Genomic DNA, 16,240 nt, shown 5'->3' with positions numbered 1-16,240 from the left:
TTTGTCATTCTCCACAAACATTTCATATCTTCTTCTCTCCCGTTTCTCTCACAAAAAGATGGTAAAAATGGTCAGTAATAGCGTATACATAGTTGTGTGTATTTACCCCAATTGTCCTATGAGAAATGATGAAAATAGGGTGATATTTGAGTGTGAGAATCCGATACTATTGTGCACTTGGCGTGTAAGTTCGTTGTCCGAGTTGAAGAATTTGATATTGAGCAACTTTGGTGGCACAGGGACGAGGGAGGTCGGAAGGGTGGGGTATAGATTTCTAGCACCGTTGGGTAATGGAATTTTCCGGTTTTGACTATTTCGGCTTCTGGAGGATGAGCATATGCGACTCATGTTTGACATCCATGGAAGAATCATGACGGAACAAGTGATGGAGCTGTCCGCCGAGGTTGGAGATGTTGGTAGTGGTGGTTCTGTACACTCGACCTATGTGTAGGACGACCGACCTCTCGCACCACCACTCATTCATGTCGCCATTCCAGTGGAAGATATGGAGGTGGATAAGGAAGACTCCAACAAAGAGTACGTTGCCGATAGTGCCGATAGTGATTCCTTTGAAGGGGCAATGAGGAGGAGTTTGTACCAGAGACGCCCGCCGAGACAGTGGTGCGCCATGTTTTGCCTCCCCCCCCCCTCCCACCCAATTCCGGCACTATCAGATGTACCAAGTCACTATCATACATTGGATATAGACGTCATGCATGAGAGAACTTTGTTATCTAACACGGGAGAAGAGGATTACAACCTAGATGATGGTGTAGAGTTTCATATCAAATACAGATTCAGATGCCGAGATGCAGTGATGCAGGGTGTGAAGAACTACAGTATTCGCAGGAGTGCTGAGTACCGGGTGATTGAATCGGACCGATTAAAGTACTATGTGAATTGCCGTCAAGCTGCAAATGGGTGTCCATAGAGTCTCCGTGTTTCCCTTCGACAGAACCTCGGATACTGGTGAGTTCAAGTTTAATTGAGGAGTACTTACTCATTTATGGTTACTATATATTAAGTAGTTTCCAACCATGGTTGTTTTATTTCGTTAAGGAGGTCCGTAGGGTTGGTGGAGCGCACACTTATTTAGCACCCACCGTGTCCCAGGACCATCGATAGTTGGATAGCAGTCTCATCTACAAGGTCATCCTGCCGTTGATACAGTTCAACCCATTCGTCAGCATCCCGGTCCTACAAGGTGCGGTCCGACAGAACTATCACTTCAAACCCTCCTACAGAAAGGTGTGGATGGCAAAACAAAAGGCAATTGCTCAGATCTACGGGGATTGGGAGGAGTCATACAATAAGGTGCCGAAACTGCTTCAGGCGCTGCAGAGTTATTTTTTGGGAACTATTTGTGAGCTATGGGTCGTACCGTACTACGACGGGCACCTTCTGGTCCACGACTGTAGCATGTTCGACAAAGTATTTTAGGTTTTTCCATCCTGTGTTGAGACTTTCAAGCATTTCAAGCCATTTGTTTCTGTCAATGGCACGCATCTGTATGGCAAATACGATGGGTGTTGCTTATTGCAGTGGCACAAGGTGGCAACAGCAATATCCTGCCTATTTCTTTTGCCATTGTGGAGTTCGAGAGTACGGAGTCATGGTTGTTCTTCATTACTAACCTGAGACGCCATGTTACCCCACAAGAAGGCCTGTTGGTTATCTCCGATAGATCGCAGGCCATCAAGGCTGCACTCAATGCCGATGATAGTGGTTGGCATCCTCCTAGGGCATTCCACGCTTACTGTATTAGACACATGGCTGCGAACTTCATAACTCATTTTAAGTCAACCGAGGGCAAGCAATACCTTATAAATGCCACTTATAGTCCAAGAAAGGGAGGGTACGAGTGGTACATGGATGCCTTGAGAGGGTTGTCGCCTGGGATGGTGAACTGGGCTGGCCATTTCAACCCAGAGATATGGCTACAACACTACGACAGTGGTTGGCGTTTTGGTCATATGACAACAAATCTGTCGAAGTGCATTAATGCAGTTTTCAAGGGTATACGGTACTTGCCGATTTCTTCCATCGTGCGTATCACGTACGAACGGTTGCAGAAATTGTTCGTCACAAAGGGCAGGGAGGCGCAGTCACAGCTGGCTGCTGGAAACCGGTTTTCCCAGAGGCTGATGGCAGCCATTGAGAAGAACAGAGAAGGAATCCCGAACATGCGTGTTACTCATTGTGATCGACAGGCTTCTGTGTTTGTCGTGGAGGAGTTAGAGTCGTTCGAAGGTTGGTTGCAAGGTTCCTTCTGAGTTCGGCTATCAGCGGGTTTGTGTGACTATGGACTCTTTCAGGCTCTCCACTACCCATGCCGCCATGCGCTTGCCAGGTGTGCCGTCGCTAGCATCGAGTGGGCTCCGTATGTTCATCCAGTTTATAGGCAAGAAGATGTGTTCAAGGTGTACGAGATGGAGTTTTCACCGACACCGGATGAGTCCTTGGGGTCGGAGTGGGATGGGACACTGCTCCGTCCTAACCCACTCATGTGCAAGAAGGCTACTAAGAGACCCGTGTCCAGTAAATTCTGGAATGACATGGATGAGGTCGAGCGACAGGAGAAGCAGTGTGGCCTCTGTATGCAAGTTGATCATACTAGAAAGGGTTGTCCTAATAAATCCACGAACGATGCTTAGGGTTGATAGTCCGTTTATTATTGTTGCTTCATTTTATTGTAGTAGTTTTGTTTTATTGTAGTTGTTTCCTTTTAGTGTAGCTGTTTCATTTTATTCCAATTGGTTTCTTAAATGCTAGTTGTAACCCTTTATTATAGTTTTGTATTCTTATAAGACTTGTGCTAAAAATTATCCGCGGTCGTTGTTTACATAACATATTTTAATTTCAGTTGCATAGCACCCTTACAAGTTCCACCGAATTTTTTCATAATAAAAACAAGATCATTATAAAAGGACTACATATAAAGTTAGCATATAACTATCGAGTATACAATACAACTTCGATAAATATTAAAATAAGAAACTCAACCTAATAAACAAGGAACACCTATACAATACAACTTTAACAGTCTAGGAAATAAAGTTACCAACAAACGTAAGTCATCACTGGTGTTGGGGATCCTGATAGTGGAGCCGATACCCGGTACCACACAGCAGAGGCCGAGTCTGGCGCTGAAGTCGGGTAGGTCGAGGGTCTACATGAGGCATGGACTAGATAGCAGGATCCTGTGGCTGCTGCGGATGTGGTGGCAAAGGTGGGATGTAGGGGCTGATGAAGGGGTCACCTGAGGCCGCGATGAAGTAAAAAAGGTACCATAGTCGATCGACGGGGTGTCGCATACTGGGCACCTGGTCGAACCCCGCTCTGTACGATGACCCAGAGGCAGGAGATATCTGTGGCATCCAGGCAAGGTCTGTGCAGGAGCAAATAGATGTTGATACTGTCCGACACCCTGCTCGCTGCCAATCCGGAATGAGTCCGTGAGGCACTGCATCGAGGCCGGGTCAACGGTATGAAGCTGGAAGGCATCGTCAAAGAAAATCTTCTCAACCATCTGCTCCTTCTGATAGCTGCTGGATGGGCCTACATCATGCCACCCGGGCGGTGATGTGTCCTAGATGGCCCAATGCTGCAGGCCTCCTGAATCGGATGGAGAACGCGATGCGTGGGATGGAGGAGGAGGTGAAGGTGGAGGTGGAGGTGAATCATGGCCGCTTGAGGGGATGTCTTCGTGGTCCTCATGTCGGTTGAACCCCTTCGCCTGATCTGCGCTCTCTGTGACCCCTCTCCCTCCGAGCAGGCTGCTGGGTGTCCGTCCTAACCTCCCTCGCATGCCTATGCCAATCAGAAACTCCCCGAGGAAGGTGGAGATCATCCCTCGGCTGGCTGGCAGTGGGCTGGACGTCGACTGGTAACTCGGCCAGCTGGGGATCCTCCAGTACATCTTGGCCTGATAGGTGCCTCACCCGACATGCGCCCCACCACCAATCATAATACTCTTGAGTCAGCCTGTAGTCAAACGTGTGATGAATGGAGATCCTATGGCCAACCTCAAAACGTCTACTCCAGTCGCTGTACCAATCATGAAGCCTGTCAGGCCACCACATATCCTCGCCCCGGCCATTGGATGTTAGGAACCTGTCAGAAAAAATATAGAAAAGTTATGATTGTAATAAATTAAGTCTACCTCAAAAAAAAATAAAGATAAATAATACAAAAGTCGGAACCTGTCAAGGTTCACCGGGGCGCCAGGATCCGGCTGCTCTCCATTGAACTGGCGCTTCACCTGATCAACCTGGTGAAACTAGACGATGTTGAAGCAGACGAGGGGGACGATTGACATCCATGTCCCCCACTCTTCCTCCTCGAAGAACCAAGGGGGCACAGAGCCTGCAGAGCAGGTCATCGTATGCCATCAGACAAACTAAACCAACAGTTAAAGTAGAGAATGTATAAATATTTGATGTCCCATAAGGTAAACAATGTTCCAAACCTAATAATTCAGTAAGTGCGTACTAACTTATAATTTTCATGAAAAACGAAATCTAAGTAAAGGACTAAATTAGAAAAGAGGCGGTGTCAACCGTGGTACTAACCTCATCAAATCGTAACTGGTCTGTCGCCACTCTCCAGTGCAGAACCCTCCTCTCATGCTGATCTTTGCTCTACTGCTGCAATCCTATCAACCTGACACCAATCAACAGAATAACAATAGTTTCATTATGCAAAAAAACAGGAAATGGTTACAAATTGATAACACAGTAAAGACATAAACAATTGTTACCTCGCAGCCGTAGGATACATGAAAATCCCTTATTCTGGTGGACACCACTGGAAAAATCTCTGGTATATCGAGAAAATCAAAAGCAGAGTGCAGCCAGCGATGTTCGTGACGCCTCGGTATGCTATCGAGCACAGTGACTGGTACGTCCAGGCCAGCACAGCCGAGACCCAAGACAACGCCCGGCACCGCCCGAAGTCCTGAAGCAGCGGTAGCCAACACAGATGGACCAAGTTGTTCGACTTGTTCGTCATCAGATAGCCTCCGATCTATAATATGATGCAATACCTAGCATACTGTCGGAGGGTCTCTGGGTCGTCCGTCGGTGGCATCTAGCGGATACTGTCCCACATCCATACAAGCTTCAACGAGAACAACTCCTTCCTCTGCGCCGCCTGCTATGGAACCACCGGAGGCCTGTCACTAGTAGCCGCTCCACCAACTCCCACGTCTTCGTGCGGTACCACCTGTAGAAGTCACGGAAGCACCCCCAAATTGGTCCCCGTGTGTGCGTAGCCCGAGGTGGTACGCCATGTCCTACATGGTGATGGTGACCTCACTCCATGGGAGATGGAACGTGTAGGTCTCCGGACGCCATCGCTCCACGAATGCCTAATCAGGGAGTTGTCGAATGTGAACCTGAGAGGCACCGTGTCCCCGAATCCAGCCTCCCTCAGATACGGGAAGATAGCGTTGGGTGGAGGAAGGGTATGGCTCACTCGCCGGGGAAGGAAAAGATGAGGCCTCTGACAAAAAAATATATATTCACAATTATTAAAAAATAAATAATTGGATAAGTCTATCAACATAGCAAGCCGTCTTCACTATTCTACACATAACCCTAACAGAATCTTACACGTATGTACTAGCTGAATTTATGCCGACACAAAATTCTCTGTAACTATGTACTTTCTTAACTAATACACATTTACTCATTCTGTTACGTGGATTACAAACATTCAATAAAGTTATTAACAATGTAACCAACAAAGTCTGACTTAACTAAATATTCTAATTATCAAACTTCGCTAGTTACTAACTAAATTAATAATTATGTAATAACAACCTAATACAGGAAAAATAAACTAGAGTTCCAAATTTCAATCTATCACCTATTCCTAATGATACAAACTGTATTCTAGTTCTTGGCAAGTACCCTAACCATGGCTACATATATACATATATATTTATATGAGATTACATAAAAGTTAAGATAACAAAACTTAACCTCAAAGTCCTTTGTCCTTGCGCAATGCTAAGTCTCATTCAGCCGGTTGATGTCCCGATCACTATCTTCTGCGCGCGCCATCATTGTATTACCCAATAATATAGATAGAAAGAGATAAAAGAGAGGAAAAAGTGGTCGAAAGGTTCAAACTGGCCCAGAACCTTGCTGTCAACGACATATATTTATAGCCGTCCACCAGTCATATCTCGTTTACACTGTAAAAAAAAAATATACACACGTACTTTATCTCGTTTACAATGTAAACAAGATATGACTTAGGAACAAATTTCGGTAATAATTTTTAAAATTATTTATTTCAATAATAAATATATTTATTTAATTATTTAAATAAAAAATCTCATATTTTTATGCCTAAAAATAAATGCAGCCCAATGATAATTAATATTTTATGTTCACCTGATCAAGTAAAAATGTAAAATATTAAGCTTCATTAAATCCATGTCCCATCTAAATGTGAAGGCTTAGGCGGCGGCATAGAACTAACATTAATTAATCAATGTGTTTGTCTTTTCCTTTTTAAATATAATTTGTTGTGTAGAAAAAATGATACAAAAGATAGATGACTCAAAATAGGACTCTTAAATCATAAATTATAATTAAAATCTATAAAATTTATAAGTAAAATTCACAGGTGTCCCGAGAATAACTTATTATACTTTCTCTTATTTCATGTCAGTAATTCAGTATTATAATTTTAATACTATTTTTTTATTAAAATTTAAAATATTAATAAAATATAAAATTAACCTTAAATTTACTCACAACTAAAATGAAAATAAAATAACTTGTGTAGGGAAAAAAACATTTATTTATTTTCAGAACACACAAAAGATTCTGTCTTACATAGTCTATAACAAAGGATGATTATTAACACTATGGTTTTTGTTCTAATAGAAAGTGTTTCGAAACACATTGAAATTTGCAAAAAAAAAAAAAAGATTTTAAGGGCGAAAAAAATAATAATAATTGTCCTTTTCATTTTTCTGCCTTTGAATTTGGTTTGCATAGTTTAAGAATGTGTAACATAACAAATCCAGCATATCACATTACAAGCATCAATTAATATGCAAGCCATGTGTGAACTGGAGTTTAGTTTAGTAGTATTTAATATTTTCAGGGCCTTTTGAGGGTCCCATTTTCTGTTGTCAAAATTCAATTTTTCCATCATAGTGTGCATTTGACATTGGGACAAAAAAAAGCTTATGATACCAATAATTATTTAATTATCAGAATTTTGTTATCCTGTACCTTATATTAGCATAAAAAAATATGTTTAATATTATTTATTATAAAATTTTTTTTTATGTTTTTAATGCAAAAAAATAATAAATAACATTAAAATATTTTTTTATGGTATGTTTAACCTATATTTTTAGTCAACGAGTTATAGTTTAAATGACATAATTTTTCCATACTCACTTAAAGGTTGCGGGTTCGAGTCTCCTTATCTTTGGCACAAAAAACAAAAACCTATATTTTTAAGACAAAAGATAATCAAATCTTTAGTTTTAATTGTAATGACGTGTTTAAGACGGTTAACAATTAAGTTAATAATTTTACTAATGTGACTGATATAAATTAGATGTTTATGTAAAATTGTTTACAATAATATTTTTTAACATATATCAATTGACTTCATTTTAACATTTACTTCTAAATTTTTATTTAATATATATTTTAGGTACATTCATATATAATTTCAAAGTTTGAATTCTTAAAACAATAATGGGGCTGCCCCTATATTTGATTATCAAGTGTGATTCCTCTTGCGCCTTCACATGTTGACCGAAAATCCAAAGTCTTCAACAAAATGCACACAGAAGAAGCAAGAATCATCAGAACAGGAACTGAATGATGATCAGAAAGTGATTCATCTAATTCCAGCAAGCCAGGTAAGTTGATATAGAACATGGAAACATTTAGTTATGCCCTTTTTTTATGATCCCAAAACCATGCCCACATGGTGTTTGCTGAAAAGTTTCTTGCATTTTTATTAATCTATTCTCAGACTTTTTATAGGGATTAACATAAAATCATATTTTTGCACAAAACCCGGGTAGATAAATGTATTGTTTATGCAGCTATATCATTGAGCATTGTGCAATGTAACATATGTTAATATATACAGAGCAAAAAAGCAGAGGTAGATTGAACTAGAAGCACTTTTTAGACCTTAACTAAACAATGGTCAAAATCACAACCAATTCCACTTGTTATTCCAAATTCCCAAACAACTCCTACACAGAACAATGATTAACAATTTGGAATCTGGCTCCACTAGTTTAGTGTAAATATTATATGTAGGAAACATAGTTCCAACACAACACTGTAGTTTGATGATCAAGAATCAATGTTTTATGACGACTTGACGAGTAAAATATCAGTTCATAAAGATGTCTTAAAACCGACATGCCGGATTTTGCTTTCACCTTAAGAGTTTGTTGTTTCAGGTCCATCACACCTTTGCACATCTGTGATCTCAGTTTCCATATTCTGCAATAGAGTTGGTAAGGAATTTTTTCACTCTGTCCTTCAGACTCCATTTTGCTTATCTTACATACCTACATTCTTTAGGTAAATATGTGCAACTATGTTAACTAAGAAGGAATTCTCCATAGAGATTTAGTTCCAATGTATGAATTCTGGTTTTCTTAATCAGCATCATTTAATTGGTCTGATAAGTGATTGGCGTATGAATTTAGGTGTGAACTACTTACCATGGGGTGCATTTCCTCAAAAATCCTAGCCAGATCAATCAGTGTCCATGAGGAGAGAAAACAAGGTTCAAGGCGAATGGCTAATGGTATTCCATTGCTCGAGGACTTAATCATCTCGGCCAATGGCAATGATCAGTACCTCGCTCTTGTCTGCGCAGCCAATACAGTATCCAACAAATTGCATTCCAGAAGTTTGCATTCAAACATGTTCCCTGAACTGGCTACTGAGCCTGTCGCCTCTGAAACTATCGACAAATTGGATATATCACCAAGGTTAAGCCAAGAAGGAGGGAAACAAATCGAGAGAGACAAAAGTTGGCACTCGTTTCCTGAGCAGATTGTTTCATCTATTGATCAGGGGAATTTATCAGATTTTCAAGGCAAACATAACTTGGATTCCAAGGATGTCACAGGTAGCAGGAGTTTTCACACATTAGAAGAATATGATAATCTTGTAAATGAAATAAGCTTCTCTGATTCCCCCAAAGTTCAGCAAAATGAGTTTAGCGATGAAGAAGCCGATTCAAGAACCATCGAGGAACTTAAGGTATCTGCATTAGCTAATACAATTCACAATATCGAGGACAATGATTCTGCGGGCAAGAAAATGCTACCACCTTGCTCGCACAACGACAATTCATCAGAAGATAGTAAACTAGTAAAGGATATCAGTGTCAAAAGTATTACACTAGAAAGCTCAACTCCAAGTCCTAATAGCCACTCCACAAATCAAAGAATTGAAAATGAAGTTGTAAATCCAAATGAGAAAACAAATATACCTGGGATTGCTGCTCAAGGGGTAAACACCACTGAGAAAGTGAATAAGAGAAAGGCTATAGCAAAGAGGCTAGAATCCCTTAGAATCCCATCTAATGTTGAATTGCCAGCCATTGCTAGCCTTAGAGAATGGATTCCTGGTAGTGGAATATACTCTTCTGCATCCTACGTTACCCCGAAATTTGGCAGCTTTTCTTATCAGATGGACACTAGGAATGAAAGTGAATCCAGTGAGGATTCTGTGTTCAGTCCAGAATTGGTATCTGCCTTCGAAATGAGCATGCAAATACTTGAAGCAGAGGAAGAAACCATTCTGAAACAAATTATAGAGAATGTGGAGGAAGAAAGTGAATGCAGCCCCAAGGAAGAACTCCACCAAAGGCACAAGGCTAAATCCATAGTTTCAGGTGAACTTAGTTAACAACAAATACATCTCAGACAAAACTGTAATTTGTACCTCCCACACTCTATTTCCTTTTTCATATCTTTCTAGACTTCATGCATGTGAATCTCTGCTTCACTTTTTTTTGTTTATCTGTTTTAACTCATTTTATTTTGAGAAGAGGCGCCAATTACATGGCAGTGAATGTGAATCTGGGTTCAAACATATCATGAGGAAAAGATTTCTGTTGGAAAGAAATAATATGGCTTAGTTTTGATGTGATACTGATGTTTCCAGGTAGAAGCAAATTGGTTTTCATGACTATTTCTCGTCAAACTCAGAATATGAAGTGAAATGAAATGTCTAAGTTCAAGGTTGAAGCTCACTTCCTCTAAGAAAAAGAACTACCCAACTGTCTTGTCATGATTTCATAAATCCACATAGTCTATAATTTCATTGTAACCGTTCAATTGAATTAGTGATTTGTCATAGCTTGGGAATAAGATTGAAATTGAATAAGCCAACTCTTGAAAGTACCAACATTTAAAATGTCATAAATCAAGCTAAGTTGTTCCGTTATTACGTATATATTCGATTACTATATATGGAAATGGATATTGTCACTCTTTTCTTCATAAATTCATGCAAACATATATAAAAAAATCATTTGTAATCATGTGTGGTATAGTATTATTAAAAATAAGAGTAGCAATATCAATTTCCTATATATAACCCCCTTTTTTTTTCCTTGAAGAAAGTGACAATTAGGTTTATGAAGATTTTAACTTTGGACTAATTATTTTCTAAAGAAAAAAGTACCAATTTGGTCATCAACGATAGCAAATGATGTCTTTCTATCAATTTATTACATTAAACTTAACGGTGTTGCTTATATGTACTGTTACCTACTGTGACGTGTTTATTTATGAAAGATGGTCATGCAGATAATAACTTTTGGAATAAAACTTCACCTGTTTTGATAGGATTTGTGATAAATAGAGAGTAGTTTAATATTGGAATAAAACTTCACCTGTTTTGATAGGATTTGTGATAAATAGAGAGTAGTTTAATAAAGGCTTAAAAGATAATAAATGCTTCATTCTCCAAAACCATCATTTCCACTGAAGATAACAAAATACATGAACAATTTCGTCTCTTTCGCACTATCCATTGATGAAAGGACATACATATCCACCATCTATTGATGAAAGGACATACATATCCACCATCTGTTATCATGGAAGATCTAATTGGTACTTCTTTTTCAAAAACTAATTAGTCTGAAATCAAAATCTTCGAAAATCTAATTGTCACTTTACTCTCTTCTTTTTTAACAAAGATAGTTAACTTCATTATTTATAAAAGTAGCGAGATATATAACCCACAACTAAATATAATTCATTCAGTACAGATTAGCTGCTCTAAAGTGCAATTCAAATCATTGATCATTGATGAGAAAATCAATAATCACGGAAAATGCTAATTTGATAGATACAAGTGACAACTAACAATCATAGGCTTAAAAAGGTTATAATTGTTCACATAATTGAATCTTAAGGGATAATGGTGAGCATAATTTTGACCCTTTTCCCCTAATTGTTATAGACTGTAGGGGTTGCCAAAAGCTGTTAAAATGTGGTGGTTAATTTTTCAACCAAAAAAGAAAAAGAAAAGATGATTAACAAGGACAACATACAAAAGCTCCTTGTTATCTTTGTTTCACTTCTCCAAAACAACAGAGATGCAAACTACATATGACTAACAATAACTGCACTCTAAGTCCCAACACTGCAGAAGACTAAGAAGAGATATATTTAGCAGCACTCAGTACCCATAGGACAGCACAAGACACCAAATGCAGTGAACATGATGATGAGGGTGCAAACAATGCAAGTACGGTTTGCTGTACAAACTTCCTATCATTATTAGGCAAGATTAAGAAGGGGAGAGGGAGAGAGAGATTGCAAGTCAATGTGTTATTTAACATGATGTTGTACAACAAACAACTATAACATCCTCAGGCCATGTTGTGATGAGGCAATCCACTGGTATTTTTTCTCTTTTGTTCAGATGGTGCCGCAACACTGCGATTCCAAGGCAAAAGGACACGAGCTCTAAGGGTCTTACAAGGTGTAAGGTTACAAATTTACAAGCAGTCAAGATACGAGTAGTTTCTGTGTCGGTTGTACTGAAGAAGGCTTCCGTAGGTGCGGTCCCAGACACCAATAAAGAGTGATTCTGTATCCGGACTGAAAGATACACCAGAGATCTCCCCAAAAAAATCAATTTCCTGTTCCTTCTCAAATCCACGCTTTGCGTCAAAGACATGCACAAAGTCAGCTGGCTCAGCCATTGCCATGAACTGCCCATCAGATGTGAAACGTATTGAACGTATAGCTCCAAGGTTGCCCTTCAGAACAGCAACAGACTTCGACAAATTTCGAACATCCCAGACACGGCAAGTTTTGTCTTGGTTCCCGGTAGCAAAAATACGGCCATCAGGATGCCATGCAGATGCAAATGAGTAATCCAAGTGTCCACATAACTGCGTGATTGTCTACAAAGTCACCAAAAATAAAATTTAGAAATCCATAGCACATACACACTAGGAAAATCCACTACCATACTACTCTCATTTTAAAATTTCCCTCAAGAAACATAAAAGCAGGAATTTGTGACATGGAAAAACAGAGCATGCCAACCTTTCCAGTTTGAGAATCCACCAGCAGCCCTTCTGGATTGTCTCCAACAATTGCAAGAAGTTTACTATCAGGGCTCAATGAAGTATGCTGCAGATAAAAGAAACCGATTCATATTGTCATTTATTATTCTATTCCAATACTAGCTGTAGGATTCTTACTGCAGGATCAAAGAAAAACAAAGACATTTTTATCCACATGCATTCTCAATCTTATCTACTAATATAAAATTCAACTAGAAGTGGCAACTCTTGTTATCTTTTTTATTTTTATTTTTTTTTCCAAACATAGAAAATCAGCTAGAAGAACTTACATTTACAGGCCAGGGGAAGCAGAAATGCTTGGAAAGCTGAAATTTCTCCATATCAAAGTCTCTGACTCCACAGTCATTATTTGAAGCCATGAAATGAACTGCTCCACTGGCAGATTAATTGATAGTTACTTGTTAGCAAGCAAACAACCATGTATGAAGGTTGTACATAGTAATTGCTCACAGCGCAAATCAACAGATTAAGGACCCAAAATAAAAAAGAGAGAGAAAAAAGAGTCATAAGAAAGAAAAGAATGAAGACCTGGGATGCTCATAAATCTCGACAGCATTTGTGATCGCATTGTCCTCATAAGTAGTTCTGGAACAAAAGCTAACCCCAGGTCGATCTAAGTACTGTAAGACATTTTGCATGTGCCATCATCAATGGACAGGAAAAATGGTTGAATGCATGAATTAACAATAGTGGTGTTTATAATACCAATCATGTCAGATAAGAAAATTATAAGCACAGAAAATGAAGTACCTTGCAAATAAGTTCTCCTTGAAAGCCTCCAGCAATCAACAAGTTGTCTCGCACTGCCAGTGTACTAATTTGTGTTTGAGTAAACCCTTCCAAGAGGCTTCCAGGATGTTTCTGTTAGCAACACACATTTAAAACCTTAGATTCTGTTTTCAAGCCATGAAATCAACAACAGACGGGAGACAAAACGTTTACCTCACACGGAGCCACATGCCCTTGTACATTCAGGATTTCGGATCTCTTGGAGTGTAACGAAGACCAGTGAACAATTGAGTAATGTGAAACAAGATATACATCATGCTTCGATGTTGACCAAACCAAGTTTCGTAGCTACAAATAACAAATTAAAACTTCTCAGTTAACATACAGGTTTCTAAAATAATAATAATACATGAGATATAGACCAAACAAATGTTTTCACATCCGCACATAAAAAATGCAAATAATTTCTATATAAACATACTTGGAAATGAAGTATCGTTGACTTCACAGATCTAGTGTTCTGCCAGAAATCATAAAATCTTCCTCCTTTATCCGTTGGCCTGCATTCCTGTAGACAAGAACCGGGGGCATAAGGACAAAAGATCTCTGCATGTTAATCAAATGTTATAAAGCTTTAAGCAAAACCCTGTACCTTCTCCGAAAGTTCCCCTGATTGTGGTATATTTTCATAATTCTTGTACTGCTCTAGTCTAGTTTGTCTATACTTTTCACGACTAATACTCAGTCTATCCCATGGTATACCTTGGATATCCTTTCCCTTCCTAGCTTCTGCGGCAGTGGTATCTGTTATACGATTTTCCTGCTATTGAGAACCCAAATTCCGCCCACACAAGAAAAAGTGCAAGCAGACAGAAAAGATTAGGTCAACGGTTGTATTCTACTAAAATTCAGTCATGCAAAGTTAACTCATCCTATAGGTATGAAAAGAACCCGAATGTAGCAACAATACAATAAGATATATATACACATAAGACACACAAATTATTGAAAAAATACTTCATAGTGACTAGTAATGAATAAACATTCAAGACAATAGAAATTAAAATTGCTTATGACTCGAAACAAACCAAAGGATCGTATTCATCATCATCATCCGAATCTGATTCACCAAATGCTCTGCCTCGGAAATACACATCATCTTCTACCTCTGCCATTTCATTATCATCTGCAACGTACTCCATTTCGTCCCTGTTGTAATGAGACATGTTTGCCAACGCTGTTGAAAATAGATACCTAATCCAAAAATGGGAGTGGGATAAAATGACTAAACTAAATTCAATAATTGAAAGGAAGAAACAAAAAAAATCAGTTTTTGCCTAGCAGTAAGCTGCACTTAAAGTTAAACGCCATACCCTAAAACCAAATACATCCTTTAATTTTGTCATAAAAACAAAAGCATCTTCCTTCTAAACCTAAACCGACAACGAATAGAAAAAATAATTAAGAAAACCTGAGAAATAAATATCATTAATCTGAACAAATTCCAACCATCCTATGAAATTAATTCCAACATCAACATACATGGAACCAAAATTTCCCCAACTTCGTTTAATTCCGAACACAACAAGATGGTTTCACAGAGAAACCCCAAAAACCAGAAACCGAGAAAAGTAAATCAAATAAAACACCTAAAAGGATACCTACCCAGGAACCAAATTGCAGCATCTACACACGCGAATTTGTAAAAATGAAAACTTTAATAGATAAAAGGAAAATTAAATTAAGAAAATAAAAAGGGGTTGAAGCAATTGCGATTTATCGCAGGAAACGACGAGAAAGAGTTTAACTGGTTCAGAAAAATTCAGACCTGTGTAAAAATTGGAGGGGTTCGTGAATCCAAGCCCTTGTTTTGTGGTTGAAGCGTTTGTTGGATCTCGATGATAAGGACCTGAATTAGATCTCCGTATGCGAATGAACCACCTTTGCAGAAAAATAATAATATATAATATAATTTATATTTATATTTATAAATAAATAGATAGATAGATAGATACTTAGATAGACAGATAGAAGATAGATCAGATATCTCGATTCCTCTTTGCGTTGCAAACCCTGAATCCAATTGACATAATATCAGTGATTAGTGCGTAACACTCAATAAACTATTATTTATAGGTTTGTTAGAACATTTAATTTAATTTTGATTTATGCAGTAATATTTTTGAATATTTTAAATTTGTATTAATATTATCCAATTTAATAAAGTCAAAATTTATTTAAATTAAGTTATTTTATTTTTTAAAAAATTCAAATTAAATTATCTTATTTAATTTAATAAATTTATTTTTAGATTAATCTGTTATTTATTTAAATTTTTTTGTGAGATAATTTATATATTTTTATGAATAAATTTTATGAGTGTTAATATATACATTTTTTGTTATGTGTGATTAAGTGAGGTGAATGATTTGTTTTATTTATTACATAATAAAAATTAAAATATCTAATTTAAGGTAATTCTATGTGTTAGTTTTTTCAATTTTTATCTTTGATCTAGGTTATTAATAACAGATTTTTTAAAGATCTTATAAAAAAATATTTTCGGTGATTTAAAAGGCTAAAAACAAATTTTTTAGAAGTCTATTGAAAAAATTTCTCAATCAAAAATTTATTTGCTAATTGCGAGTAGCTAATTTTTTTTATATGAAACCAAGTTTGGTGTAATGCTGAGTTATGGAACTTTGGAGAGTTTTACATTGTTGTAACGGCGTTCAGGTGAAGGGGAGAAATCGGATGGTCCGATTTATTGCAGCTGATTGGAGACACAAATCAGACCGTTCGATTTGTGGTTCATGGAGGGCAGTGCAAAGAAATCAGACCCACCGATTTTTTGCTTGACGTTCAAATTTTTTTTTTGCCCAAAGAA

General features: G+C 37.9%; 3 protein-coding genes across 15 annotated transcripts; 2 read left to right on the top strand and 1 right to left on the bottom strand.

Annotated features, from left to right (window-relative positions):
• The first annotated feature begins 1,254 nt into the window (after window positions 1-1,254).
• On the top strand, window positions 1,255-2,654 carry LOC112742186 (uncharacterized). The gene is made up of 3 exons (XM_025791430.1): window positions 1,255-1,414; window positions 1,543-2,216; window positions 2,316-2,654. Exons 1-3 carry the CDS (start codon window positions 1,255-1,257, stop codon window positions 2,652-2,654), a joined length of 1,173 nt encoding a protein of 390 aa, XP_025647215.1.
• Window positions 2,655-7,650: 4,996 nt separating this feature from the next.
• Window positions 7,651-10,467, top strand: LOC112741385 (uncharacterized). The gene is made up of 4 exons (XM_025790352.3): window positions 7,651-7,897; window positions 8,456-8,512; window positions 8,708-9,906; window positions 10,179-10,467. The coding sequence occupies exons 3-4, from the start codon at window positions 8,724-8,726 to the stop codon at window positions 10,232-10,234; spliced, it is 1,239 nt and encodes a 412-aa protein (XP_025646137.1). The 5' UTR covers window positions 7,651-7,897; window positions 8,456-8,512; window positions 8,708-8,723; the 3' UTR covers window positions 10,235-10,467.
• Window positions 10,468-11,780: 1,313 nt separating this feature from the next.
• LOC112741383 (uncharacterized WD repeat-containing protein C2A9.03) lies at window positions 11,781-15,473 on the bottom strand. 13 transcript variants are annotated; one of them, XM_025790345.3, is made up of 11 exons: window positions 15,369-15,473; window positions 15,182-15,294; window positions 14,442-14,607; window positions 14,006-14,176; window positions 13,835-13,921; window positions 13,567-13,701; window positions 13,375-13,485; window positions 13,153-13,244; window positions 12,894-12,999; window positions 12,584-12,670; window positions 11,781-12,438 (listed from the first exon to the last, which is right to left on the bottom strand). In XM_025790345.3, exons 3-11 carry the CDS (start codon window positions 14,577-14,579, stop codon window positions 12,028-12,030), a joined length of 1,338 nt encoding a protein of 445 aa, XP_025646130.1. In that variant the 5' UTR covers window positions 14,580-14,607; window positions 15,182-15,294; window positions 15,369-15,473; the 3' UTR covers window positions 11,781-12,027. The 13 variants fall into 13 exon arrangements, with proteins under 13 accessions (XP_025646130.1, XP_025646133.1, XP_025646132.1 ...); XM_025790348.3 differs by having other exon boundaries at window positions 14,006-14,173; XM_025790347.3 differs by having other exon boundaries at window positions 14,442-14,590.
• Window positions 15,474-16,240: the final 767 nt, after the last annotated feature.

This window comes from Arachis hypogaea, chromosome 14 (assembly GCF_003086295.3).
Source record: "Arachis hypogaea cultivar Tifrunner chromosome 14, arahy.Tifrunner.gnm2.J5K5, whole genome shotgun sequence".
Taxonomy (NCBI): Eukaryota; Viridiplantae; Streptophyta; class Magnoliopsida; order Fabales; family Fabaceae; genus Arachis; species Arachis hypogaea.
Note: the sequence above shows the minus strand (reverse complement) of the source record. Positions and strands in the feature narration are given on the sequence as shown.

Excerpts from the sequence above, each read along its gene's own strand:
- LOC112741383 (XM_025790345.3), bottom strand. The coding sequence starts at position 14,579 with ATGTCTCATTACAACAGGGACGAAATGGAGTACGTTGCAGATGATAAT. Across the intron at positions 13,486-13,566 it reads GGCATGTGGCTCCGTGTGAG|AAACATCCTGGAAGCCTCTT; the intron begins GTAAACGTTTTG and ends TGTTGCTAACAG. Across the intron at positions 12,439-12,583 it reads TGGATTCTCAAACTGGAAAG|ACAATCACGCAGTTATGTGG; the intron begins GTTGGCATGCTC and ends GTGACTTTGTAG.
- LOC112741385 (XM_025790352.3), top strand. The coding sequence starts at position 8,724 with ATGGGGTGCATTTCCTCAAAAATCCTAGCCAGATCAATCAGTGTCCAT. Across the intron at positions 9,907-10,178 it reads GGCTAAATCCATAGTTTCAG|GTAGAAGCAAATTGGTTTTC; the intron begins GTGAACTTAGTT and ends TGATGTTTCCAG.
- LOC112742186 (XM_025791430.1), top strand. The coding sequence starts at position 1,255 with ATGGCAAAACAAAAGGCAATTGCTCAGATCTACGGGGATTGGGAGGAG. Across the intron at positions 1,415-1,542 it reads GCACCTTCTGGTCCACGACT|TGGCACAAGGTGGCAACAGC; the intron begins GTAGCATGTTCG and ends TGCTTATTGCAG. Across the intron at positions 2,217-2,315 it reads ATTGTGATCGACAGGCTTCT|GCTCTCCACTACCCATGCCG; the intron begins GTGTTTGTCGTG and ends GGACTCTTTCAG.